At 43.7% G+C, this 26,984-nt stretch overlaps 3 protein-coding genes across 9 annotated transcripts in view; all 3 read left to right on the top strand.

Annotated features, from left to right (window-relative positions):
- The first annotated feature begins 792 nt into the window (after positions 1-792).
- On the top strand, positions 793-11,610 carry LOC109645978 (E3 ubiquitin-protein ligase pellino homolog 1-like). Of its 2 annotated transcripts, none has more exons than XM_069530664.1 (7): positions 793-960; positions 4,327-4,507; positions 8,078-8,207; positions 8,524-8,625; positions 9,494-9,691; positions 10,239-10,427; positions 10,698-11,610. In XM_069530664.1, exons 2-7 carry the CDS (start codon positions 4,422-4,424, stop codon positions 11,274-11,276), a joined length of 1,284 nt encoding a protein of 427 aa, XP_069386765.1. In that variant the 5' UTR covers positions 793-960; positions 4,327-4,421; the 3' UTR covers positions 11,277-11,610. The 2 variants fall into 2 exon arrangements, with proteins under 2 accessions (XP_069386765.1, XP_069386766.1); XM_069530665.1 differs by lacking the exon at positions 793-960 and adding an exon at positions 1,766-1,836.
- Positions 11,611-12,820: 1,210 nt separating this feature from the next.
- Positions 12,821-24,868, top strand: vps54 (VPS54 subunit of GARP complex). 2 transcript variants are annotated; one of them, XM_069529488.1, is made up of 24 exons: positions 12,821-12,964; positions 14,377-14,551; positions 14,732-14,973; positions 15,656-15,740; positions 16,243-16,277; positions 16,394-16,525; positions 16,743-17,128; positions 17,302-17,428; positions 18,342-18,371; positions 19,249-19,356; positions 19,444-19,499; positions 19,793-19,889; positions 19,972-20,294; positions 20,514-20,643; positions 20,735-20,916; positions 21,163-21,275; positions 21,416-21,479; positions 21,572-21,677; positions 21,826-21,913; positions 22,002-22,123; positions 22,222-22,302; positions 22,547-22,654; positions 22,726-22,820; positions 22,960-24,868. In XM_069529488.1, the coding sequence occupies exons 2-24, from the start codon at positions 14,407-14,409 to the stop codon at positions 23,063-23,065; spliced, it is 2,961 nt and encodes a 986-aa protein (XP_069385589.1). In that variant the 5' UTR covers positions 12,821-12,964; positions 14,377-14,406; the 3' UTR covers positions 23,066-24,868. The 2 variants fall into 2 exon arrangements, with proteins under 2 accessions (XP_069385589.1, XP_069385590.1); XM_069529489.1 differs by lacking the exon at positions 18,342-18,371.
- A 737-nt stretch (positions 24,869-25,605) lies between these two features.
- Positions 25,606-26,984, top strand: part of LOC109648072 (galectin-related protein-like) — a 3,585-nt gene continuing 2,206 nt past the window's right edge. The window contains exons 1-2 of one of the 5 annotated variants that reach the window (XM_069529494.1): positions 25,606-25,735; positions 26,813-26,857. In XM_069529494.1, coding sequence (XP_069385595.1) covers positions 26,819-26,857 — 39 coding nt within the window. In that variant the 5' untranslated portion in view covers positions 25,606-25,735; positions 26,813-26,818. Of the gene's footprint in view, positions 25,736-26,685; positions 26,858-26,984 lie in introns of those variants that run through there. The other 4 variants (XM_069529492.1, XM_069529491.1, XM_069529490.1 and 1 more) reach the window with 4 other exon arrangements.

Genomic DNA, 26,984 nt, shown 5'->3' with positions numbered 1-26,984 from the left:
AAATATTAACAGTTAATCAAATCAAATCAGACTTTAATTAATTTAATTTATATCGTCTTCTGTGCAGTGTTGCGATACAAGGTCTCTAAAAATATAATAGATAAAATAAAAACATTACAACAATCTAATATAGCAGGTACATTAAATAAAATTGATTGAGAGAATGCTCAGACAAATGAAAGTAATAATATGTGATGAATTATTATTTACACATGAATTTTAACATTCTATATGAATAATTATCATTTACATATTAATGTGTCCATTAAATATATTTGAGAAATATAATATAAGAGTAATTATATGCTTTGATTTGTATTATCACAAAGGTGAGTTAGAATAATGACTGTTTGGATTTAATTTTATTTCTCACTCTTTGTTTATTGCACTTTGTGTGAAGTTATAGCTGGAATCTGTATAATCAGGATTTATATTTGAAACCTCTCAACTTTTGATCATCCTGTATTAAACGTGTACTTTTACTTTTGGTACTTTTAACACTTGAATACAGGGGGATTACAGATAGTATCTTCACTTTATTGATAATACTTTTACTGAATACTTGTACTTTTTACTAAGTGATAATATCACATCAACTCTTTTATTGCTTTACTTTGAAATGCAGCCGCTCCACTTCCTAGTTTTACTTTGAAATGATTTGGGAGGTCTCGAGCTTTGTCTTTTAAGAACCGCCCCTTCCTTGCCCCTGATTGGTTGCAGTTGGGTATGACGAGTGCTCATTGGTCGGTGTATGGGTAAGAATACGAGGAGCAGCCAATCAGAGGCAGGTTTGGAGACGAAGCTGAAGCTCGCTGAGTTTGTTGTGAATTTTACGTTTGACCGATGAAAAGTCGGTGAAACTCCCGGTGAACTTTTTAATATCGAGTAATATTCAGTGTTCAGAGGCCGATTCGATCATCGGTGTCCGGGACGTTCACATCCAGCAGCCTCAGAAGTTCTGTGAGTTGTTCTTAAATCAGTTTTTTCTGAAAAGTGAAGATAATCAAGTTCGTTAGTTTCCTGAAGTTAAATGTGTAAAAACAAGTTTAACTCACGTTCACTGAAAATTATCTTCTGTCTCTTTTATCATCTTAATCTCACGTCTCTCGTTTCAACACTGAGCTGTTTAAAAGTGATTTTAGCTCATTTGTGTCATTTGTCATCGTTTAATTTGATGTAATTTGATTTAAGACTGATGTTCCTATAATAATTTATTATGTGTTCATTGTTTTAATGTGTTTCTCTTTGTTCCCTGAACCTTCACACTCATGTTCCCTGTAAAGATTCTATCTGAAGTGTGTGTGATGTTGAATTCAGGATGTAAACATAGTTATTTAACTAATTGTATAATGAGATTTTTAAAACAATACACACAGTTATACTTTGACTGTAGTGTATATACAGTATGTTGTGTAGTATCCTAAAATACTCCTCTACTGCTTTCTTTAAATCCTGGATTTTAAGTTTGCAGTTAACCATATATAGAGTAATTACACGTTTAAGTAATTATACTTTAATTCTTGTGTGTGTGTGTGTGTGTGTGTGTGTGTGTGTGTGTGTGGATGAAGCAGTGGTTGTGGCTGACAGGCCGGTCCTCCCGGGTCTCTGCAGCCCAGCTGGCGTCTTTTGTTCAGGCCACACAAACTGATTAGCATTCACCATCCAACCAGAGCATCTGTCCCTGCAGACGCTGCCTTTGTTCTCCGTTTAAAACTTGAAATTTCGCCCTTTTTGTCCAACTGTCCGTTCATATTAAAAGCTCGGAGACGTGCCGACCCCTTCTCCACACGCTGGCCCGGGCCCTGGAGAGAGAGGGAGTGGATGAAAGCAGGGAGGGTGAGGACACCATCAGCTTTAGACCCTCCATTCTAAAGCATAAACCATGTGCATGTTTTTAAAGCTGTTCTCAGAGAATTCACCAGGAGATCGTATGAACATCAGGATTCAAATGGTATCACACCTCAAAACCTGATTCATGAGGACATTTCCCGATCAGCACATTCACACAAAATCTCACTTAAAATAATGCAGCTTCATTTAACTCGTCATTAATTTGAAATAATGACTAAACACTTTTTCTCTGTGACGGTCTGAGTGAAACTCTTCACTGACACAACTTTGTATTTTCAGGTCGTTCAGTGTGTTTTTACCTGAAAAACGATCTCAGATGATTTATTATGATATCTTTGTTTTCTTCACGTCTCTTTATTCAAACAGAAATGACTGTGTGTCATCTTTGTTATTCTGGTTCGTGAGCCTCAATTCTGACCCGACTTTGAATAATCTGGTGTTTTCATGGTGCAGGAATGGAGCCATCGCTTTAATCTGCTCAGAATTAAACTATATGTTAAACACTGTTTCAGCCCCTCAACCCAACGCACACTGTTTTAAACATCGGCAGTTTGTTCACTGACATTGTTCTTTATCTCTGTCTGTTGCCATGGTGAACTGGGGAAATGGGTCAGGTGTGTATGTGTGTGACGTGTGTTTGCGGTGTGTGTTTGTGACGTGTGTGTGTGGTGTGTGTTTGTGACGTGTGTGTGCAGACTGGGGGGGTATTTCCTCTTCAGGGCTCTTATGAAAACACGTATTTTAGTGAGCTGCTCGTGAAGATGCCCAAAGCTGAACTTTACTTCCTCAGGCTGCAGGGAGAAACTTAAAATCATCATAAGATGAGTCTGATGTGTGGAGAACGTTTCCTCCTTCGCTCCCTGAGTCTGTTCTCTCACTCTGCTGAGTGGGTTCATCTCCTGAGAGAACAAGTGACTGAGAGTCTCCATCAGCTCCAGTGGAAGAGTGAAGCTGAACTGAGATCAGTTCTTAACAACCAGAGTCAGCAGCAAACTTTAAAACATGAAGAACTCTGAACAGTTTGGTGGATTTGTTCAGGAAGCAGAGGATCATGGGTAATATCCAGCATTCAGTTGTGTTTCAGTTCAGACACATTGAGACCCTTTTTTTTTTTTCCACGCATGAAACAACTTCGGCTTCAAAGATACGCTAATATGATGAGCGTGACGCGGAGTGGGCGCCGCGATGAAGAGCGTAGCTTCATCTTCCGCTTGATGTTAAAAATGTAGTTGTTGCCACGGCAACGCCGACAAGGCTGTGCGAAGAAGCTGAACTCCAAAGAGCTTCGTGTCGTCGATGAGAAAACCATGAGATCTGAGGCACGAGTGATGGACGGAGTCTGTGGGCGGAGGTTACGTCTCCGTCACGAGAGGAAAGAGATTCACAACAGAGGGTTTGTCTCAGACCAGTCACTCCAGCAGTCGTCCTCTCTGGTGTCCAGTTACAGGCAGTGAATTACTCTCTGTCCGCTGCCTCTTCACTGCCTGACTGCGTTCATGGAGTTTGAATGAAGCTCTGCTCGTGATGGATGGAGGGAGGAGGCTCTCTTTCTTTTCATTATACTCATAACTATATATAAACCGGCTGCAGGGTTTCCCCCCAGGACACTGTTCTTCAGACGTGGTCAGTGTCCGTCTCGTCCCTGAGTGACAGTGTTTTCAATATTCACTCATCTCCATGGTTTAAATGGTGAAAGAGATTCCCTCAGGCATATTCTCCATGAGAACAGTGGGTGGTTCATGGTTTCCCCCGGCCCTCACAGAGACGCTGACGTGGACGTCAAATGTAAGATTTGAACAAACTGTTCCGCTGTATTCAAACCATATTTATACTTTTTAAATATACAGAATATAAAGGATGCAGTGTACATGATGTTTCTCTGTCGACTCACTTTGTCTCCAGCTGCTGGAAGATTACAAGAACCAAGCTAACTCTACAAAACCCCAAATAACTAACCCTGAGTAAAGCCTGAACTCTCTGTCGCCTCAGAACAAAAGCGTCGGTGCATAATTCGCCCTGATAATCAGTGTAAGTCAGACGTGTGATGACGCTGTGTCCTCTGCAGTGTCTCAACCTCAGAGCTGGACTCACGAATGAATGAATGGATGAATGCTCGGTTTGTTTTGCGGTTGTTTTCCTGCGGGACATAGGATGACAGCATCAGGCCCAGTGCTGCGGCTGCACACTGACTCACCCTGACATGGAAGTCAATGGTCCTGTTTCCACCTCACAGCCTCGCTCAGTGCTCTGCAGTCAATGCGTAGATTGTGTGCCACTGCTCCCAGCACAAAGACAGTGTGGGTGTATTGTTGTCATGTGTGAAGCTGTGTTGAAGCCTCTGTGTGTTTTGTCAGAGCAGTTGTTCACACATTTTAAATTAAATATTCAAAGTGACGTAAAGCAGAAACTCACTTCACATTGAATCATTGTGAATGTGTGTCTGTGAAGTTAAACTTCTTTTTGTCGTGTGTGTAGGTGACGTGTCTCGAACGTGTGGTGATGGAGACGCTCTGAGGGCGACACTGGGGGAAAGTCCTCGCCGCCCCCCCCCCCCTCAGAACGCCGCACAGATGTTTTCACTCGGGCAGGAAAACATCCCCACCTCCCACACCTCTACCAAAGGACCCATCAAATATGGAGAGCTGCTGCTGCTGGGGTGAGATGTTCACTCACCACATTTTACATCTGCTCCGAAAACAACACTGACAACTTGTGTGAAGATTTACACACTTTGTTTTTACCCTGAAACAACCATGGTCTAAAGAAAAGATCACCGCGAATGAGATCATTTCGCTCATTGTGTGTTGATGTGTTCGACAAACCTTTCCAACAAACTTCTGTTTGTTGTAACATGTTTAAATGAGAATGAATTCACTGATGAATCAGATTCACTTCACTTGACCTCTGCTCTTTATGCACTGAGTGAAATCGACATCCAGAGGTTTTGTTGGGCAGCAACAAAACCTCTGGATGTCCACCGCAGTGAAGAAGCAGCTGACTGATGGAGGGATGTGAGGAACGAAGCTGCTGCTGCTGCTGTGGCGTCAGGCCTTTTGTTTGCTGTTGTATCGTAGTGGTCACATGTTGAATTAAAAGGTCAGGGCAGAGCCTGAATCCGACCACCGGTCATTGAGTTTAAATCTAAAGAGCCTTGTAGTTTGTGAAAACAGAGGTTGAGTTGTGTGTGGTACTGTGGAGCCACACGGCTGCAGGGGGAGGCCAACGTTTGTCTGAGAACGGGTCTGACCGTTACTGATCTGAAACACAGGAAGTTTGTTTTATCCTGCGAAAGAATGTTTCTGCTCTTAACTGAACACGAATGTTTGTTTACCTGCGTCTGGCAGCGCTCTGGAGATAACGTCGACGAAAACCCACTTTTACACACAAGAGCAACGTGACGCTCAGTTTGTTTTCTAACGCTGCGAGAATAATGATCCTCAGGCTGATTTTCATCAGAGAGAAGTTCAAAGTAGATCCGGACAGATTTATCTTTTGATAAAATTGTCCGATATGAATCTTTCATACATCATCAGAATCAGCATTTATATTTGGTGACGTGAACAATGCAGAAAGGATGTGTAATTCATTTTCTTTGTTCAAGTTCTTCTTTGTTTGAATTTGGGTTTTATTTTTATTGTTAAGTTAAGATCAACTTTATTAGTTCCGATATGGTACATGATATTTACTGTGTTACAGTAGCAGAGGGAAATGATCAATGTCAGGCAAGGATCAATGGAAGATACTAAACAAAATAAAATATAAACACACGACATTAACGGTACTGCACACATGATCTTGAAGATGCTTGGATAGAAAATGATTATTGCACATTGAGTTTATAGTTATTTAATAAAGTCTATGTTAAACTTTCTTAGTTTGATATCGACATCTTCATCATATTTTTTTAAATATATATATCCACTGATATATTAGTATCTATTTCTTTTACTCCCTCCACGATATTATTTTCTGCCTCGTCCCCTAAAACTCTGTATCAGTGGAGCTCCGGTCGTAAACCACATCAAACACAACTTCCTGCTTTTGAATCTGGACTGAAGCTCGTCTGTGCTTTGAGACTCCGTCGACATGTGATGAGCAGAAACTCTGAGAAATAAAGTTAAACATTCACATTTTACTGAGCAGCTGTTTGTTGGTGAACAGTTCCAGCTGTTTGTTAAACAGTTCCAGCTGTTTGTTGGTAAACAGTTCCAGCTGTTTGTTAGTAAACAGTTCCAGCTGTTTGTTAGTGAACAGTTCCAGCTGTTTGTTGGTAAACAGTTCCAGCTGTTTGTTAGTAAACAGTTCCAGCTGTTTGTTGGTAAACAGTTCCAGCTGTTTGTTAGTAAACAGTTCCAGCTGTTTGTTGGTAAACAGTTCCAGCTGTTTGTTGGTGAACAGTTCCAGCTGTTTGTTGGTGAACAGTTCCAGCTGTTTGTTAAACAGTTCCAGCTGTTTGTTGGTGAACAGTTCCAGCTGTTTGTTGGTGAACAGTTCCAGCTGTTTGTTAGTAAACAGTTCCAGCTGTTTGTTAGTGAACAGTTCCAGCTGTTTGTTGGTAAACAGTTCCAGCTGTTTGTTGGTGAACAGTTCCAGCTGTTTGTTAAACAGTTCCAGCTGTTTGTTGGTGAACAGTTCCAGCTGTTTGTTGGTGAACAGTTCCAGCTGTTTGTTAGTAAACAGTTCCAGCTGTTTGTTAGTGAACAGTTCCAGCTGTTTGTTAGTAAACAGTTCCAGCTGTTTGTTGGTGAACAGTTCCAGCTGTTTGTTGGTAAACAGTTCCAGCTGTTTGTTGGTGAACAGTTCCAGCTGTTTGTTGGTGAACAGTTCCAGCTGTTTGTTAAACAGTTCCAGCTGTTTGTTGGTGAACAGTTCCAGCTGTTTGTTAGTAAACAGTTCCAGCTGTTTGTTAGTGAACAGTTCCAGCTGTTTGTTGGTAAACAGTTCCAGCTGTTTGTTGGTGAACAGTTCCAGCTGTTTGTTGGTGAACAGTTCCAGCTGTTTGTTGGTAAACAGTTCCAGCTGTTTGTTAGTAAACAGTTCCAGCTGTTTGTTAGTGAACAGTTCCAGCTGTTTGTTGGTAAACAGTTCCAGCTGTTTGTTAGTAAACAGTTCCAGCTGTTTGTTGGTAAACAGTTCCAGCTGTTTGTTAGTAAACAGTTCCAGCTGTTTGTTGGTGAACAGTTCCAGCTGTTTGTTGGTAAACAGTTCCAGCTGTTTGTTGGTGAACAGTTCCAGCTGTTTGTTGGTGAACAGTTCCAGCTGTTTGTTGGTAAACAGTTCCAGCTGTTTGTTGGTAAACAGTTCCAGCTGTTTGTCAGTAAACAGTTCCAGCTGTTTGTCAGTGAACAGTTCCAGCTGTTTGTTAGTGAACAGTTCCAGCTGTTTGTTGGTGAACAGTTCCAGCTGTTTGTTAGTAAACAGTTCCAGCTGTTTGTTAGTGAACAGTTCCAGCTGTTTGTTGGTGAACAGTTCCAGCTGTTTGTTAGTAAACAGTTCCAGCTGTTATTTGGTAAACAGTTCCAGCTGTTTGTTAATGAACAGTTCCAGCTGTTTGTTAGTGAACAGTTCCAGCTGTTTGTTAGTAAACAGTTCCAGCTGTTTGTTAGTGAACAGTTCCAGCTGTTTGTTGGTGAACAGTTCCAGCTGTTTGTTAGTAAACAGTTCCAGCTGTTATTTGGTAAACAGTTCCAGCTGTTTGTTAATGAACAGTTCCAGCTGTTTGTTAGTGAACAGTTCCAGCTGTTTGTTGGTGAACAGTTCCAGCTGTTTGTTAGTAAACAGTTCCAGCTGTTTGTTGGTGAACAGTTCCAGCTGTTTGTTGGTAAACAGTTCCAGCTGTTTGTTAAACAGTTCCAGCTGTTTGTTAGTAAACAGTTCCAGCTGTTTGTTAGTAAACAGTTCCAGCTGTTTGTCGGTGAACAGTTCCAGCTGTTTGTTGGTAAACAGTTCCAGCTGTTTGTTAAACAGTTCCAGCTGTTTGTTAGTAAACAGTTCCAGCTGTTTGTCGGTGAACAGTTCCAGCTGTTTGTTGGTAAACAGTTCCAGCTGTTTGTTAAACAGTTCCAGCTGTTTGTTAGTAAACAGTTCCAGCTGTTTGTTAGTAAACAGTTCCAGCTGTTTGTTAGTAAACAGTTCCAGCTGTTTGTCGGTGAACAGTTCCAGCTGTTTGTTAGTAAACAGTTCCAGCTGTTTGTTGGTGAACAGTTGTGTGATGTCATGTCCTCAGATGTAACGGCTCTCTTCCCTCCGGGGACAAAGGGCGTCGGAAAAGTCGCTTCGCTCTGTGTCGCAGAAACAAAGCCAACGGTGTGAAACCAAGCACCGTCCACACATCCTGCACCACCCAGGCCACCAAGGTGAGAGCTCATCCATCATCATCCATCCATCATCCATCCATCATCCATCCATCATCATCCATCCATCATCCATCATCCATCATCCATCATCTATCATCTATCATCCATCCATCCATCATCCATCCATCATCCATCATCCATCCATCATCCATCATCATCATCATCATCATCACTTGTCATTATTCACACAGAACAGAAGAAGCCTCTTGGTTAATGCTCCTGAAGTCACTGTGACCTGGACGACTGAGAATCTTCAGAAATGTCCTCTGAAGTTTTCCACATGTTTGTTTGAACGTTGTTCTCTCCTGTGTTTCAGGCCGTCAGCAACAAGGAGCAGCACAGTATATCGTACACTCTGTCCCGGGCACAGACGGTGGTGGTGGAGTACACCCACGACAGCAGCACAGACATGTTCCAGGTCTGTGTCGTCCAGACAATAAGAACTCCACCTATAGTGTTCGGTTGATCCAGACAGACTCAGTCACACGTATGTTTTATATCCACGAGTTGGAAAGAGAGCGTCCTGAAGGTACAGCTGACATCTCAAACTCTTCGTCCTCATTTACCTTCTCTCGCTTTAGATTCGCTCAGTTAATGTTCACTCAGAAAGTATTGACAGGAACGTGTGTTTCACATATTTAAAAAACTTAAAGCTCAACTGGAACCGGTTTCCAGCCGTGATGTTTTCCACACGGCTGCAGATCTGCACACAGATGATGCGGTTCCTGGGTTTTCATCATCTCTGATCAATATGTCCTCTCTGACCTGCGACAAACACTGCAGCTCAATGCCAGTAATAAAAAAAGTGAAACTCTCTCAGCCCTCATCTCTGAAACACCTTGTTTAATTGTCTCTGGATTTTGGGTGGGATGCTTCGCTCGGACTCTGCGTTAACACGGTGAGTTTTAGCAGCAGCTCTATGACAGTGGACTCGAAGGTCATTCTAAAACAATATCAAACATAGTCAATGAGCATGTGTGTTGTCGTGTTTCAGAAATGGAGATGGACCTTATTTATTTTTAGTTTTTACTCCCACATGGTGACTTCTAATTTTAGATCCTGCTCGTCTCAGAGTCTGGATTCAGATGTTCAGGCAAAATAAACAAATGAGAGAAAAGACGTTAATGAAGTAAATGATAAAAAAGGAATTTAAAGGAAGGTTTTGTTCTTGATCTCTTTGACTTTTCATGCTTCTTGTACTGTCTGGTGTCATGTGGTTGTTCTGATCTGTTGATACTCGGTGTAGGTCACTGAGTCTCAAACACACTGCGTTTCTCTGCTCACAGATCGGACGTTCTACGGAGAATCCCATCGACTTTGTTGTGACAGACATGGTGCCCGGTGGTCAGGGCCTCGCCGACACTCAGGCGTCTCAGAGCACAATTTCCCGCTTTGCCTGCCGCATCATCTGCCAAAGAAATCCACCGTACGCTGCTCGGATTTACGGTGCTGGCTTCAACTCCTCCAAGAACATCTTCCTCGGGGTAGGCCCATAACACCTGTGCTCCCGGTCACTTGTATTTCACCTAATCACAAATAACTTTGTTAAACATTAAAGGTGCAGTGTGTAGAATTCAGTGACATCTAGTGGTGAAGTGTCATGTTGCAGCTGAACACCCCTCACCTCACCCTCTCCCTCCAAACATGAAAAAGAAACTGTGACAGCTTCAGTTGTTAAAAAAGATAAAAAAGTTTGTCCAGTCTGGACTAATGTAAAAAACATGGCGGCCTCTTTAGAAAGGACCCCCCCTCCATGTAAATATAAAGTATTTAAAAATAAAGTATTTAAATATAAAGTGTTTAAAATATAAAGTATTTAAATATAAAGTGTTTAAAATATAAAGTATTCAAGTATAAAGTATTTTAATATAAAGGCCCATTCTAGAGTAAAGAAAACAACAATTCATACAATTTAGACGAAACACACATCATGAGAATTATTTTATATTCAATTTGTGCCAATGGATCCCTTTCACCTAAATCTGTCACACTGAACCTTTAAAACATTAAACACTAAAAGTTTTTTAACAGGAGAGGGCGGCCAAGTGGAGGATGCAAGACGGCCAGATGGACGGACTGACCACCAATGGTGTCCTGGTGATGCACCCGCGTCACGGCTTCAGCCAGGACTCCAGACCCGGCCTGTGGAGGGAAATCTCAGTCTGCGGCGACGTCCTCATGCTGCGGGAGACGAGGTCGGCTCAGCAGAGGGGGAAGACGGTGAGAACACACTGAGCACGAACGCACACGAGCAAATTAAACAGAGGAAAAGTTATAAATACTGAGAAACTGATTAACTGAACACCAACCCTGTCACATAGAATTCTCCTCCAGCTGTAGAGAAGCTCATTTTGAATCTTTCTCACCATCAACGCACAAAAAAACTGTCTGATAAAGATCTGAACAGATTCGTCTGGACCGACGTCATTTCTGTTTTTAAAATAAATCGTATTCGTGTGGACGAAGCCGTTTCATCCTTCTCTTCTTCAGGTTTCTTCTGAGTCCAACGAGTTGGTGGATGGTTCGCTCATCGACCTGTGCGGCGCCACCCTGCTGTGGCGGACGGCCGAGGGCCTGGCGCACACTCCCACCGTCAAACACCTGGAGGTGCTGCGGCAGGAGCTGAACGCCGGGCGGCCGCAGTGTCCGGTGGGCTTCAATACGCTCGCCTTCCCCAGCCTGCGCCGCAAAGACGTCCTGGACGAGAAGCAGCCCTGGGCTTACCTGCGCTGCGGCCACGTGCACGGCTACCATGGTTGGGGGGGGCGTCGCCACCCCGAGGTGGAGGTGGACTGTCAGGAGAGAGAGTGCCCCATGTGCCGGGCACAGGGCCCCTACGTGCCGCTGTGGCTGGGCTGTGAGGCGGGATTCTATTTGGATGCAGAGCCCCCCACTCACGCCTTTGTCCCCTGCGGTCACGTCTGCTCCAAGAAGACAGCGGCGTACTGGAGTCAGATCCTGCTGCCGCACGGCACGCACGCCTTCCATGCCGCCTGCCCATTCTGCATCCAGCCGCTGAGCGGAGACGTCGGCTGCATCAGACTCATCTTCCAAAGTCCACTGGACTAAGACCAATCAGACGTCTTGTCTGAAGCGTCTGCACGGAACAATGAGCTCTGAGTTTGAGAACTTTCATAGTTTAATCCTTAAAATTAAATGAATTTAACTTCATTTTGACACATTTACGTCATTTATTGATTTCTACTCTTTTTTTAATATTTATATATGACTCTGGCAGTTTTGACCTCATGTGTGATTTATTTATTCTTTTGTAAATTAATTTAACAGCGGCCATGTTTCCCAGCGTTTTCACTCAAACTGATTTCTGTGTCCGTTCATCCATGAATGTTTTGATCTGTTTCCCTGGAACTTCGATTGTTAATAAAAATGGACGACAAGTCTCCACTTCCTCTGGTTCATGTCTCTGATACAAACGCTGCCATCTTGTGGTGATGACATCATGTAGCGTGAAAAATAATCTCTTTCCTAACCACTGTTCCTTGACCCCGATGAAATATGTCACAAGGTCAAGGAAAGATGAGAAGGAGAAGATATAAGGAGTTAGGAAATGAGTTAGGAAAGAAGAACCACTGTGCAGAGAAAATCTGACTCCACTTACACTCAACCTTTTATAAAAACAACTTTATTTAATCCACAGAAAGTGTACATACAGAACTGAACATCAAACACTTAAATACTTCATCTCACAATGAAAGCTTGTGTACAATAACAAAAACATGACTTATCAGGAAGTTATGGATATTCACGATCAGGAAAAGGATTTATGATGCCATCATGGGACCCTCTGACCTTTTCTCTAGCGCCACCATGAGGCCAAAGCTCCCAGTTTGAAATAAGGAGTGCAGAAATCTGTTTCATTCCTTAAAGTTTCGTAACACGAAAAAAGAACGCATCAGACTATAAAACCATTTAGACCAGATCTAGACACGATTGTTACAGAAGGGGCTGGAGATTATTTAAAATACAATTTCACATTTTTGAATCTTTTTTATTTAGTGTAGTATCACGTGTGTATATGTATAAATAAATGGAGAAACATATAATTGAATTAATGAATGTGTTGTTAAAGAACCGAGTTCATTGTGTATGAAATGATGTATCTCTGTTTATTAGAAGTATAATTAGAAGTATTATTAGAAGTATAATTAGAAGTATGATTAGAAGTATTATTAGAAGTATAATTAGAAGTATGATTAGAAATATGATTAGAAGTATAATTAGAAGTATAATAAGAAGTATAATTAGAAGTATGATTAGAAGTATAATTAGAAGTATAATTAGAAGTATGATTAGAAGTATGATTAGAAGTATAATTAGAAGTATAATTAGAAGTATTATTAGAAGTATTATTAGAAGTATAATTAGAAGTATTATTAGAAGTATAATTAGAAGTATTATTAGAAGTATAATTAGAAGTATTATTAGAAGTATTATTAGAAGTATAATTAGAAGTATAATTAGAAGTATAATTAGAAGTATAATTAGAAGTATTATTGGATAATTTCTTTCTGTTTACTAATTTATTATTTTTGTTACCGGATGTGATGTGACACCTGTGGACGACAGGTGGCAACAATGCGCTGTGACCCCGCCCCCCAAGTCTGCTGCGGTGCATGCTGGGTAGTTTACCGGCGGTGTCCGGTGCCGTAGTCCAGCTCTTGGCTCCTCCGGTGTGTCAGCGATGAAGAGGAGATGATGAAGAGGAGAAACACCGGCGGCTGCTCCTCACACCACAGGTACAGAGTTCGAGCCCGGCGGTCACTGCGCCGCTGCTCCTCCGGTCCGTCCGCCAGCGAGCTAGCCTGCTAGCCTGCTAGCGTTAGCCAGCCTACGTGTAACCCCTGACAACATTAGCTTTAGCATTAGCTGTGGTCACAGGCCGCGGTTCTTCTGATCTTCAGCCGCTGCGTCATCGATAAATAACAGAAAACGCACGTTGGCACGTTTCTGCTCGTGTTGACGTCACTGTCAGCGCCGCGGGTTCGATGCCGAACAGGCAGCAAGTGCTCCGGAGCTAAGCTAAGGCTAGGTGGCTAGCTGCTGTCACTGGAGGCTCAGCAGAGATGAGACAGTTCGAGTCACCTGAAGATAAATAAAGATAAATCAAGATAAATCAAGATAAATCAAGAAGATCTGCATGAAATATTCTGTCGTTAGAATAAAAAACTCAGTTCGACCATCCTGAGGTTTCATTCAGGTTCAGTCAGTCACAGATGTGGGAACACAACTGCTTCATCTCAATCATCTCTAACATCTCGTCTGTAGGTTCATTCGTTTCCCTCAGGAGGTTTAAAAAGTAATAATCATAATGATTCATGTTCTTGTTTCATGGCACCTCTCTGGACACCCAAGGAGAAATATATAACCACACAAACTACCACAACTCTATCCGTTACATTAACGCTCAGCTATATACTCTGCATACTCTTCTTATTTTTCCTTTTACCTTCAAAAACATACCGTGTATATATTGAATATTTATATTTTTACATTTTAATACTTGATTTTCTTATCTTCTTATATTTAGAGATGTCTGACATGCACCAACAACACCAAAACAAACTCCATGTATGTGTAAACTTACTTGGCAATAAAGCTTTTCTGATTCTGATTCCGACAATTAATATCAAACCCAGAGTTTAAAAAGGATCAGAAGACACAAACCGTCAGTACAACATATAGTAAATGCAATTTTCAGTTCAAGATTTTTACTTGTATCTACAGACAGAACACGGAGCTGCTCATGATGAAGTCTGTGATGGTCGACGAGCAGCGTCAGACCCTCCAGAGCGTCACGTCTCCAAAAGTCTTAATCACTCAATAATTTCTATTTTTACCTCAGAGGTTGAGAAGCTTCAGTGTTAGAAACAAGCAGCCGGTGGAGATGTTTCCTCTGATCCTCATCACTGGGATGAGACGAGGGTCTCACACCTCCACAGTCCACATTTTCCTGCTGTTTTCTCTCCTGGACTCACTCTGATGTTTGACTCAGACATTTGTTCTCACAGACAGAATCCAGATGTTTGGCTTCACTTTTTGGAAGTCGTCTATCTTTTTACACTTTATATCAATGAGCTTTATCATTTGATTTGTTTTCAGTTTCTGTGTGTGTGTGTGTGTTTTTGTGTGTGTTTTTGTGTGTGTCCAGCTAGCCTCTTAGGAGGCGTGTCCCAATGTCATGGCCTCCAGCCACAGCTCCTCCTCAGTGCCTCGTCCCGGTGGTAGAGGCCGAGATGGAATATATCACAAGGAGAGGGATCGCTCCCCGTCCTGCCGCCGGCCTCTCCGCTTGCTGCCTGACGTCTGCCCCAAGGAACCCACCGGTGGGAAACACTGCACACTACTGAAACACATTCTGACCTGTCACAGTTTTTGCTCTTAGCCTCTGTGGCTAATGTTAATTTAACATCCAGTGGAAACATCCTTTACATTGTTCTAGAAAACTAGAAATATAAATTTAGATTTTTCATGAAACGTCTGACTCTGACCACGCACTTTTGCAGGTGAGGGACGGGGCCTGTGCGATGGCCCATCTGTGGTGGCGGAGCACGACAGGTGGACGGTGTACAGCTCGAAGGTCAACCTCCCCGCCGCGCTGAACGACCCCCGGCTTGCAAAGCGGGAGTCCGACTTTTTCACCAAATCGTGGGGCCTGGACTTTGCAGAAACGGAGGTGATGCCCTCCTTCTACCTCCCCAACATCACCAGGGAACACTTCGGACCGTACCTGCAGGAGACGGCTCAGGTAACAACCACACAGGGAGGACACATCCTCTCACTGCCGACCACATCTCTGTAACCTCACTGCAAAAAATGGTGATGGTGTGGCTGGTTTGATACCTGTCATGTTCAGTGTCACCTGACCGTGGCTCGTAGCGGGTGTGTCAGGAATCCTGTCGGAGCAGTTTCAGCTCAGCGCAGTCGACACCAGTGTCTGTGATCTCTGCAGTGGAATTGATTTGTTACTTCCTGCCTCTGTCACCTCTCGCCTGAATGATGTGGAGGATTAGTTGTTGTTGTGAATGCGTCTGAGAACCGCTCGCTGCAATGTGCATGTGTGTAAAAGCAAACTACGGGTCTGGACCCAATTCTCCAGACTTCGTCCACAGGTCGTTTGAAAACAGCTTATGTGACCTGGAACATCGTCTTTCTGTTCCGTCAGGATTTAAAAAAAGTCAAGTAATTATTTCCTCCCTCAGGTTTTAGAGAGATGTCACAGAGTCAATGGAGACACGATACTTCCTGATTCCTGTGTGCTGCTTTATTTTCTCTTGACTGAGCAGCTTTACTTCCTCACTTGAGGTGAAGCTCAGAGGAAAGCAGATTTGTTTTCTGCTGTGCAACGAGCACAATGCTACAATGATGAAAAAGTCAGTTCTAGTCAAATCGCTTTGACCCTTTTGTTTTTCCATGTTTTCTTTTTTAAGAGGGAAAAAATCCACGAGCGCTGCAAGACGATCTGTCCGAACAAAGACGACGTGGACGCCGTCTCCAGTATCACCACCAACCACGGTATTAATTATTAACCTGCAGCTGTCACAGGACTCTCCCTGCCCACGTCCTCCTCAGTCCATAAAAACACCAGAGAACTCATGAACACTGATTGATTGTTGACTAGAAATCGATGATCGCTGAAGCTTCTCTCACGATGTTGTCTTTCATATATTTTTATCACAGGAAGTAGAGCTCATAATAACCAGATGTGTTTATGAGCTCTACTGGACGACTCAGATATCTTTTTCTAATTCTTGTGACAAAAGTGAAAACACATCTGTCCACAGCTGTAGGTCAGACAGTGTATCGTGATAATAGATTTATTTTATTTGTTCTTATACATTTTTACAGTCTGGAACTAGTGATTATTAATATTATTTTCCGTATTGATTTACCTGCTGATTTTTGTTGGTTTTAATTCTAAATTATAATTAACAGTCTGTGTTTACATGTATGTGTTAATTATGGTCATAATGACGTCTGACTGATCCAGAGTTTTTTGTTTGTTTGTTTCCTCCAGAAAAGTCCAGAGCGGAGCTGGAACAAGTCCCAAAGGTAACAGACCGACTTTATTCTCTTTCTCCTGGACGAGTATGAAAGTGTCTCGTTCTGTTCCACCTGTTAACTGGTTGTCTCACGGTGTCCTGTTTGTCTGTACTTTCAATTTCCAGATCTTCATGAAGCCGGATTTCGCTCTGGAGGACCCGGCCATCTTCGGCGCCGTCCTTCCCTGGTCTCACTTCACCAGCGCAGGAGGGAAGAGCAGCAGAGACGTGGCCTCCTCCAAACTGCTGCAGGAGAAGGTGAATTCACACGTCACCGGGTTTTATGAGCATATTTTCACCACATCAACCCAAACCTGCTGACCGTGGTTCTGTCAGCCTCAGACAGCAGAGAGCAGGTGTCAGTGCTTTGGTACCGAAGTATCAGCTGGTGGTATCCTGAGTCCGTTCCACCACGTTTGATTTTAAACAACTCTTCTTTGTGTTGAGGAAATCTGTTGTTTTTTCTGCTTTGCAGCTGAGTCACTATCTGGACGTGGTGGAGGTGAGCATCGCCCGCCAGATCTCCCTGCGCTCTGAGGCTTTTTTTCACGCCATGTCCTCGCAGCACGAGCTGCAGGACCAGCTGCTGGAGACGCAGCGGGCCGTTGCCATCCTGCGGGGTCGAACCGCTGCCATGGATCGCGTCATGTGCCAGGGGCCGCTGGAGGCCCTCCGCACTGCTTTGACCCGCAACAACTGCGTGAAGCTGCACAACAAGCTGAAGCTGATGGCGGCAGTGCATCAGACGCAGCCCACGGTGCAGCTGCTGCTCTCCACCTCAGAGTTTGTCGGAGCACTGGAGCTCATCGCAACCACCAAGGAGGTCTTGCAGCAGGAGCTGCAGGGAATCCACAGCTTCAGGTGAGGAGACACAGACTACTGTGTGTGCGTGTGTGTGTGTGTGTGTGTGTGTGCATGCGCCTGAAGTGTGACTGATCCTGTCAGAACATGAACTGCAGCTGCAGCACTGAGCGGTAACACCGCTGATGTCACATCTGTCAGAGCGGAGCTGACTGTGTGTTTGTGTCTCTCAGACATCTCGGCTCACAGCTGTGTGAGCTGGAGAAGCTGATTGATAAGATGATGGTGGAGGACTTCAGCATGTACGCCCGCAGCGACCTGAGCCGCAGCCTGAGGGACGAGCCGCAGGTTCTGGAGAAGGTCTGAAATAACTCCTCTGTCACAAATCACGTTTCAACTTTACAGCCTGACGGTTTCCTGTCATTAACTCACGTGTTTGTCACATTATGTGTGTCACAAATACTAAAACCTGCCGGTGGAAATAATAAATGGTCTGAATGTAATGATACAACCAAACAGACAAAACAACAAGTGAGGGAAGTCGTTTCATGTTTCACAAATTCTAATAACGTTCAATAAGAACCACATTCGAAAACATTTAGAGAAATACATTTCTTCTGAAGGAATGAAAGTTTAATAAATAAAACATGTGGAGCTGTCAGTATCTTTTTAAATCACTGGTAACCCTTGTGGAAAAGAATCAATGATGACACATTTTTTTACCAGAAACAGAAATGTTTTTATTCTCTTTAAAGATTTCTCACTTTAAAACCGTTTCACTGCACAAAACACACATTTCACTTCTCTTCACTGTCAGTCAGGGTTGTGTTGTTTCCACTGAGCTGCAGGATTTTATGTTGCAGTGACAAATGAGGCCACATTATTAAGTCATTATAAAAAAATATACATAATCTTTGGTTCCAGAAATGATTTGATTGTTAACGTCAGTAAACAAACAGGTTTTTGTCTCAGTCTCTAGTTTCAAGTCTTCTTCAAACAGCTGATGTTCATTTATCAATTCAGATCATTTAGAGTCAAACTGACCTGAAAGCACCAGTGGATTGGGGGGGGGGCAGTGTGATTGACAGCTGGTACTGTCAAATGGGTGCAGGTGGAAGTGGGTGTGCAGTGTCCTCAAGATGGCGCCGAACAAAATGTCAAACTGAGGCTTCATAAAAACACATTCAACAGTTTTGTCCTCAGAAGTTAAAGGTCGATGATGTTGAGCTCAGCTGTTCATACATGTATTTAACATGTGATGTGCTCATCACAGGTTCAAAAACCAAACGCTGACTCCATAAAGGTGGGACACACACACAACTCACACACACACACACAAACACACACACACACACACACACACACACACACACACACACACACCACTGACACAAAAATGATTGAACCACACGAACTTCATGAAATCCTTTTTTTGGTGCTGAAATCAGACTCAGTGATCAGGATGTTGATCAGTGATCGATCAAATATTGATGTTATAACTGTTCAGAGTCGTTCAGGTGAAACTAATCAAATCATCTATGAGCTGAAATCAACAGCCATTCATCAGTATTTATTATAAATCCTGTGGCTTCTGGAATCAATCGCTCCTGGTCGGGTTTCTGTTTCTATTCTTCTCCTGTCTCTTCGTCCTTTTTACTGAATTCAGTTTCAAATCGATTTTTTCAAATCGTCAACATGTGAATATTTTGATGTGTCCCGGCCCTGAATAAAGGCTCATTTATGCTCAGCTTTAGATACGTACACAGAAACAGACGGAGCCTTCGGACTCTGCATTTATTTTGTCTGTATTTGTTGGATACGGGCGAAACAGAGCAGTACCACCAGAAACTGTGGGGGGGCAGTAAAGGACATGTAAAGGACACATGATGGAAGTATGTGGCCACTGAAACAGACATGTCTGTTTTTCTAAGGCAGCATAAATGAGCCTTTGGTTTTAATTGTCTTTATTATGTTTAATTATGTTGCTGAGGGAATGTTGGACAGAAATTTGAATTAATGTCAAATGAAAACTCTCCTCTGTCTCAAACTGCTGCCTGCGGAGTTTCAGCTCAGTGGATTGGAACTGAGTATTTTTTTCTATTTCCCTATGTGTGTGTGTGTGTGTGTGTGTGTGCGTGTGCGTGTGCATGTGTGTGTGCATGTGTGTGTGTGCGCCTCAGGATCGTCTTGGGTCGCTGGTGTTCGGTCTTCTGAGACAAAGGAAGCTGGACTTTCTGGACATTTACAGCGATGAGATGATCTTAGCAGCGAAGGCCATCGTAGCTCAGGTGACGACGCTGACGTTTATCTGTGATGTTCACATGTTAACAGCTCGTTGAACAAATGTTCATATTGTTGTCGTGCTTGTTTCTAAGTGTGTGGCAGAAAGTGTTTTCCACATCGAAGAAATCGACACTGAAGTCGTCACTAAGTGAGTAGAAACATGAACATGTGTTTACGTTGTGTGTGACTGGAAAATGTTTTTATCTTTGGAGCTGCTTGTAATGAAATTCCACATCACTATAATGATGATAATAATAATTATCTGTAATATTAACTATATAAATTCATTTATTTTTATTACACGTAGGCCACAAGAGCACTTTTTAAAAGTTACGGCATCAGAAGGAATTGTTTTAACATTTAGTCCAATTTTAATTATAAATAAGGAAAATAAATACGTTTTTAACGTGTGTGTGTGTGTGTGTGTGTACGTCTGTCAAGGCTAGCGGAGCAGATGCGTCTGATGACGTTCCCTCAGTGGTTTGAGCTGCTGAAAAGCGTCTTTGACAGTTTCCTTCTGTTCCTGCAAAGAATCAAGGTGAGTCAGGGCTCACGCCTGAGGTCTCTGCAACGAGACGGTTAAATAATAAGTGATGATGAAATATCCCTCTGTCTGTCAGGCGACGCTGAGCGTGATCAGAAACGTGGTTCAGGAGGTTCTGGACTCAAACCAAAAGAACCGGCTCCTGGAGGAGGCGAGTTCCAGTGCCTCAGCTCAGGAGTCTTCCCAGGATCCTTCGCTCCTGCAGGGGGAGGCAGAGCTGGCCTACCTCACCCACGAGGGGATGTTCATCAGCGACGCTCTGAACGAGGCCCAGCAGCAGCAGGCGGCAGCGCCCCAGGATCAGAGCTCCGCGACGGGCTCCAGGATCCAGCAGGGCCGGGCGGAGGCAGCCGGCAGTGAGGCCACAGAGAGCTTCGTCTGCCGGGAGCAGAGCCTCATGTACGTGTTTCTTTATTATTGGACCTTCAAACTGCTTTTTATTAATTTTTTTAAAGAATTATCAATTCAATTTGATCTTAAATGTGAAAAAACAGTTTGATCCTTTAGCTTTAGATGTAACGTCTCTGTACAAAAGGTAGAAAACATCCCTCAACACACACAAGATGAAATAGATGAAGCGGTTTTCAGTCCTTTCACAGTCGCTGTGTTTGCGTTCAGGTCCGGAGAGAACGTGATGCCCACTGAGCAGGAGATGAACCGTGTGATCACCAACATCCAGGAGCTGCTGTACACGGCGTCCGACATCAGCCACGACCGCTGCGTCAAAGTCCTCACGGCCAGAGCCAAGGTCCGACGCACACGCCTGAATTCCACATTTTTACTTTTCAGTTACAACCACTGAATTTGTGAATAACAGCGTTTGTCTTTGCCTCCGACAGGATGGTTCCCTGGAGCGTCTGAGCTCGGCAGAGTTCGTGTGTCTCTCTCAGGCGGTGGAGGGTTTCGTCAGGGACACGGAGGAGCTGTGTGGCAGGCGCAGCGTCTCCCTGAGGGGAGCGCTACAGAGCCAGGCCAATCGCTTCGTCCACCGCTTCCACGAAGAGCGCAAGACCAAACTGAGGTGAGCTGCAGCCGAAATATGTCGAGCAGCGGCGTCTAGAGCTTTTAATTTTCACATCAGGTCAGAGCGTCAGTGCAACGCTGCCACAACAGACGAGTGGAAAATGAATTTTAATAATTGAATTATGTTTTGAGGTTGTCCTTCCTAAAGACCAAACTGTGTCACATGAATTCAGAGGTGCTGTCACGTGTGTTTTGTGTGTCCTGGTCATGACGTTAGCTCTTTGTTGTTGTGCGTCTCCTGCAGCCTCCTCCTGGATAACGAGCGCTGGAAGCAGGCGGAGGTTCCCGCCGAGTTCCAAGATCTCGTCAATTCCATCGCTGACGGCAGAATAACACTACCAGAGCGCAAAACCCCAGGTACCCCAAGACAAACCCCTCCCCCAGATATCACCTCCATTAATCCCCTGCTTCACACACACACACACACACACACACACACACACACACACACACACACACACACACAGACTCAAGCTGTGACATGTTTCTTCCTTCAGGTCCGAACGACAGGAAACCCACTGAGTTCCTGCTCATCGATGGACAAAAATATGCTGTTGTTGGGTAGGTACTCACACATGTAATGAAGTTTAAGTCTTAACAAAATATAAAACGTTTGTGAGTCTTCATCTGAGTGTCGTCTTCTGTTCCTTCAGGACGGTTCTGCTGCTGATCCGGATCTTTCTGGAATACTGTCAGTGTGTCAACGACATCCCATCCATCGCCACCGACATGCTGACGCGTCTGTCCGACCTCCTCAAGGTCTCAGCCCGCACCAGTGTTTGGTTTTAGTCAGATTGAAAATGATCAAATAAGACAATAGATATTTTTACGTAAAAACCAGAAATAAGAAATTGAATCAAAAACTCCAGAAGATCAAAATAAAACCTTCTTCTCTTTGTTTCTGCAGCACTTTAACTCTCGGAGCTGCCAGCTGGTTCTGGGAGCCGGAGCGCTGCAGGTCGTCGGCCTCAAGACCATCACAACGAAAAACCTGGGTACGTAACTTCAACTGCTCACGAGTTCAGTCTGATGAGCTCGGCTGTATCATACTCACTGTGTGTGTGTGTGTGTGTGTGTGTGCAGCGTTAGCTTCCCGCTGCCTGCAGCTCGTGGTTCTCTACATTCCCATCATCAAAACTCACTTCAAGACCAAACTGCAGCCGAAACAGTTCAGCGTCCTCAGACACTTCGACCACATCACCAAGGTAACGCACTGAAGCACAACGTTACCCACCGGGGGAGGGGGGCGGGGGGGGGGGTCGAGCTTTTTTAATTCTCAGAATTCTGTATTTTTTATTTTCAGGACTACAACGATCACATCTCAGAGATCTCAGCCAAACTGGTGGCCATCATGGACAGTCTGTTTGAGAAGGTTTTATCAAAGGTCAGAGACACACGCTGAACTTTGACCTGTTGTTTTAACGAATGTCTCCACACCGGAGACGTCTGTCCGTCTGTCCGTCTGTGTGAAATTCAGTTGGACTCAAAGATGAACCGATCGTAACTTTAGAGGTCAAAGGTCACTGTGACCTCATATTAATGATATCGTCTGTTATCTCCGTATCAACTCTGATAAACTGTGAGACCTCAGCGAGATGATGACAATGAAGATGATGTTGTTTCCTCAGTATGAAGTCAAAGCTCCGATGCCCTCAGCCTGTTTCAGAAACGTCTGTAAACAGATGGCGAAGATGCACGAAGCCATTTCTGAGCTTCTACCTGAAGAACAGACTCAGGTGAGTGTGGATCAAAGAGAGGAGAGCTGTGGGGGGTGTTCTGGTTTCATTGGTGTTTGTTTCCTGTACAGATGTTGTTCCTGAGGATAAATGCCGGTTTTAAAATGCACCTGAAGAGACAACTGTCTCGACTCGGGGTCATTAATGATGGAGGACCGCAGCACGGGTGACTGACACACACACACACACACACACACACACACACACACAAGAACATAAATGGTTGAAAAACTAATTTTGTGATTCAAAACATTTTCGGTGGAACACTTTCCCTGCGTCTGTTTGAAAGATGTCACCTGTTGCAGGTTGGTGGTCGTGGATGTCGCCTTCTACACGGAGAACATTCAGGTGCTGAAGAGCCTCGAGCGGCTCGACCTGAACATGGCCGAGATCTGGGAGCAGAAGAGGTGATGGGACGATGGCGACGTCCAGGATCCAACCCGCTACCCCACCGACTCGGTTGACGGAGGGCCAACCCCCGGGAGTCGACAGCGGCCGGTTGAGGGTGGAGGAGGAGCCGGAGGTCCGCAGGGACCACAAACACAAAACTGGAGAAGGAGCGCAGCGACACGTCGGAGCCTCCTTAACAGCTCCACCTTAAAAAGCTAAATCAAATATCACACAGAGCCTCCTTAAGATCCGCTGCCGCCTCATCTCACTGTAAATCAACTGAACACTAGTAAATTATTAGAGACGGTTTCAGGAGGAGAAACGGAGGGTAATTTATTTTTTGAAAACATTCAATACTGGGGCAGTTTTTCTCCAGCGAGCTGCGACGCTGGAGCTGAAGGGAATTTTATCATTTCATCGTATTCTGGGCTCGAGGGAATGGACCAACCTCAAAGAGTCAACAGGGTTCTCCAGACGTTCTCCAGACGTTCTCCAGACGTTCTCCAGACAACAGGTGCTGTGGTGAAAACCTGCGGATGTAAAAGATTCTTTCATTTTTATACTTGAGACAAATTATTTTCTGGACTTTGTGTCTTGAGGTCTGAAGGAAGCTGAATGGAGTTTAATGAAAAGGTGAAATTAAAGAATTAAATTCAGATCAACGAGATTCAAACTGTGAAAGAATCAAAACTCTCAGCTACTTCCTGTCGTTACCAAAGTAAAATGGATTTTAATTTGGGAATTTAACTCTTTGATTTCATTTTTTCCTCTTTAAACAAATCTGACGAGATGATTCAGAGACGGTGAAGTTTTTTTTATAATTGTAGAAGAACGTGAAGCATGAATCTCAGCTGTCGACTCAAACTACTGTTGATCTTCTCCCTCCTACTTTTATTGAACCTGCATGAGCTTTTTGTTTCCTCAAACCACAGAGCGGAACAGAAAATCAGGTTTTATTGTCTAAACTGAATTTCCTTCTGGAAGTCTGAAGATCAAAACTGCACAAGATGAAACTTTTATGATTAAAATTGCAGCAATAAATTCAAACGTGTCCGTGAACGTGAGGATAAATGAGCCTTCTTTTACATCTGAGCTCATTTAAATGTGAGCGAACGCTAATCGTCACGATTCATTCTCAACCTGTCAAATCATGGTTTTGTTTTTATTTCCCTCTGTGGCGCCCTCTGTGGTCACACACAGGAACGCAGCCAGATGACAAGATTAGTGGGGAACGTAAATAATGAAGAATCCGATTTTCTGTTCCTGAGTGAAGTTTGAGCTCAAACCAAAAGTCTGTAGCGCTGCGGCCTCATCACGACTTTATAGAGACGTTAATGATCCTTTTGTCATGTGACGACTTGAACGTGAAGAAATGTGGTCGCTGTGGGCTCCTGTAGCTGCTCAGATGACTCCTGTGTGTGTGTGTGTGTGTGTGTGTGTGTATATATAAACACATAACACACACATCTTGTGGGAGTGAATGTTGTGATGAAGCCGCAGGTTCAGACTGAAGCTGAGAAACAAAAAGCATCAAATGTTCAGAAGTGCCTCCTGTCTGAGCTCCTCACTACAGTGTGCCTACCATACCACTGTGTCTGTCTGTCTGTCTGTCTGTCTGTCTGTCTGTGTGTGTGTCTGTGTGTGTCTGTCTGTCTGTCTGTCTGTCTGTGTCTGTCTGTGTGTCTGTCTGTCTGTCTGTCTGTCTGTGTCTGTCTGTGTGTGTGTCTGTCTGTCTGTCTGTCTGTGTTTGTGTGTCTGTCTGTGTGTGTGTGTGTGGCAGCACGTCTGAGAACCCAAATGTCTTGAATAAAACAGGTAATGGAGCCACTTTGTTCTTCAGTTTGTTTCTGCTGCAGATTCTCAGTCATTCGTTTGATTCATCGTAAATAAAACAGAAATCAAACAGAAATATCTGTGATACGAACGCTGCCATCTTGTGGCGATGACGTCTGCAGTCAGTCTGTGGGGTAGTGATGGTGAAGTGGAGCCTTGGTATCGAGGTCCCGCCCACACACGCTCTCCTGAGTCAGAGTCAGCTGTCAATCATGACGTCTGCCTGTTTTTATATCATCAATAACTGATCAAACCAAACTGATGAGAAACTCTTGAACAAACATCGGTGAGAGAAGAACGAGCTGAAGTGACAGAAACCTCTTTGACAAACATTGGTTTGGTCAGTTGACCATCTGCTAACATGGAGGAGACCTCACGTCGTCCATCTTGGACGGACGTGTCTGTTGTCGAGCCGCGTCATCAGATCTCATATCTCCAGCAACACTTCAATTCAAACACACTCGTAAATATCAGTCTCCAAGTGTGAGAGTGAAATCATCAAGATCATGAATTATTCTGAGGAAGATTTGATCCTCACTGAAAGTTGACGGGTTCTTCTCTGACCCATTAATCCACCAAGTGTCACGGAAACGTGTCCGGTGGTTAATAATGAATGAACGGAACATTGGGAGGTGATCATCTGTCCTGAACTCGTTAACTGACGGGCGGAGTAATGCCTGTGATGATGCGTCGGCGCCGCGCAGCAGGAAGAAACTCTCACAGTTTCCTGCTCCGACCTTTCCTCTGACCTCACCTCCTTCCTCCTGCTTCCTCCCATTCTTCTCCTCTTCATGGAAAAGGAAAGTTGAACACGAGGAGCAGCTCCAGGTGAAGCTTCGTTCATCGGCTGCAGACCTGGTGAGAAACGTTTGTCTCATAGACGTTTGATGTTTTACAGTTTCTCTGCCGACTCGAATGAAACTAAGAGACGATAAATCAGTTGTTGTTCTCTTCAGTTACACTCAGAACCAAACACACGTCTCCTGGTGAAACGACGGGATTTTATAAAACCCACAGCGACAGTTCGTTGTGATAGATTCTTAGTTTGAAGTTTAACTTCTGTCCTCGTCGACAGTGAAACTCCCACGTTGGCATAAAAACTAATTTTGTTGACAGTGCGTTGATTTATGAACCAAATGATTGGTCCATGTCCCACCTGCTAACTTGGAGGAGGCGGAGTTTGTGACCTATACGTAAGCAGGTCACCAGGGGGCGATCGGTGTCATCAGCCCATGTGGGACGTGGGCCGGATGTTACGTAGGAAACTTAAGATGTTAAAAATCCTCTTTATTTTATATTGTAGCTTCCATCTGAAATTCCGTGACTCTAAAGGTTCAGTGTGTAGAATTCAGTGACATCTAGTGGTGAAGTGTCATGTTGCAGCTGAACACCCCTCCCCTCCCCCTCTCCTTCCAAACATGAAGAAGAACCTGTGGAAGCTTCAGTCGTCATAAAAACTGAAAAGGTTTTAGTTTGTTCAGTCTGGACTCATGTAAACAACATGGCGGCCTCCGTAGAGAGGGTCCCCTCCATGTAAATATAAAGTATTTAAATATAAAGTATTTAAATATAAAGGATTTCAATATAAGGGTTAGTAGATCCTTTCACCTGAATCTTTCACACTTGACCTTTAACGCATTTCAGTGTTTCTATCCGTCACTCAAACCTGTGTCTCTGGTCTCATGTTGTAAACCTGCGTGAAAACACTGTGAACAAACGAGGTTTGACGTCAGTTCAAGTTCAGAATGAGTCGACACAGAAAGTCAGCTGTTCACACACATTGAAAATAAGAAGAGAAATGAACCTGAGGAGGATTTAATGTCTGAACAATGAGGGCTCTGTGTGTGTGTGTGTGTGTGTGTGTGTGTGTGTGTGTGTGTGTGTGTGTAAACGTCGACAAACTGGTTGTGCAGCTGGTTTCTCTTCTCTCACCAGATCAACATGACTGAAGCACACAGAGCGACAGGACCGAGCAGGAGGGTGAATATTCTTAAAGTTCAATTCACAAAGTTGTTTTTCTGTTTCTTACAAATTTATTTCCTGAGATTGAGTTTAAAAGAACGGGAACAACAGGAAAGACTCTAACTTGTATCTGTTTGAAAACGTG

The sequence above is a fragment of the Paralichthys olivaceus genome, chromosome 8, assembly GCF_024713975.1.
Source record: "Paralichthys olivaceus isolate ysfri-2021 chromosome 8, ASM2471397v2, whole genome shotgun sequence".
NCBI classification, from domain to species: domain Eukaryota; kingdom Metazoa; phylum Chordata; class Actinopteri; order Pleuronectiformes; family Paralichthyidae; genus Paralichthys; species Paralichthys olivaceus.
The sequence above is the reverse complement of the archived record's forward strand: the minus strand, read 5'-3'. Positions and strand labels throughout refer to the sequence as shown.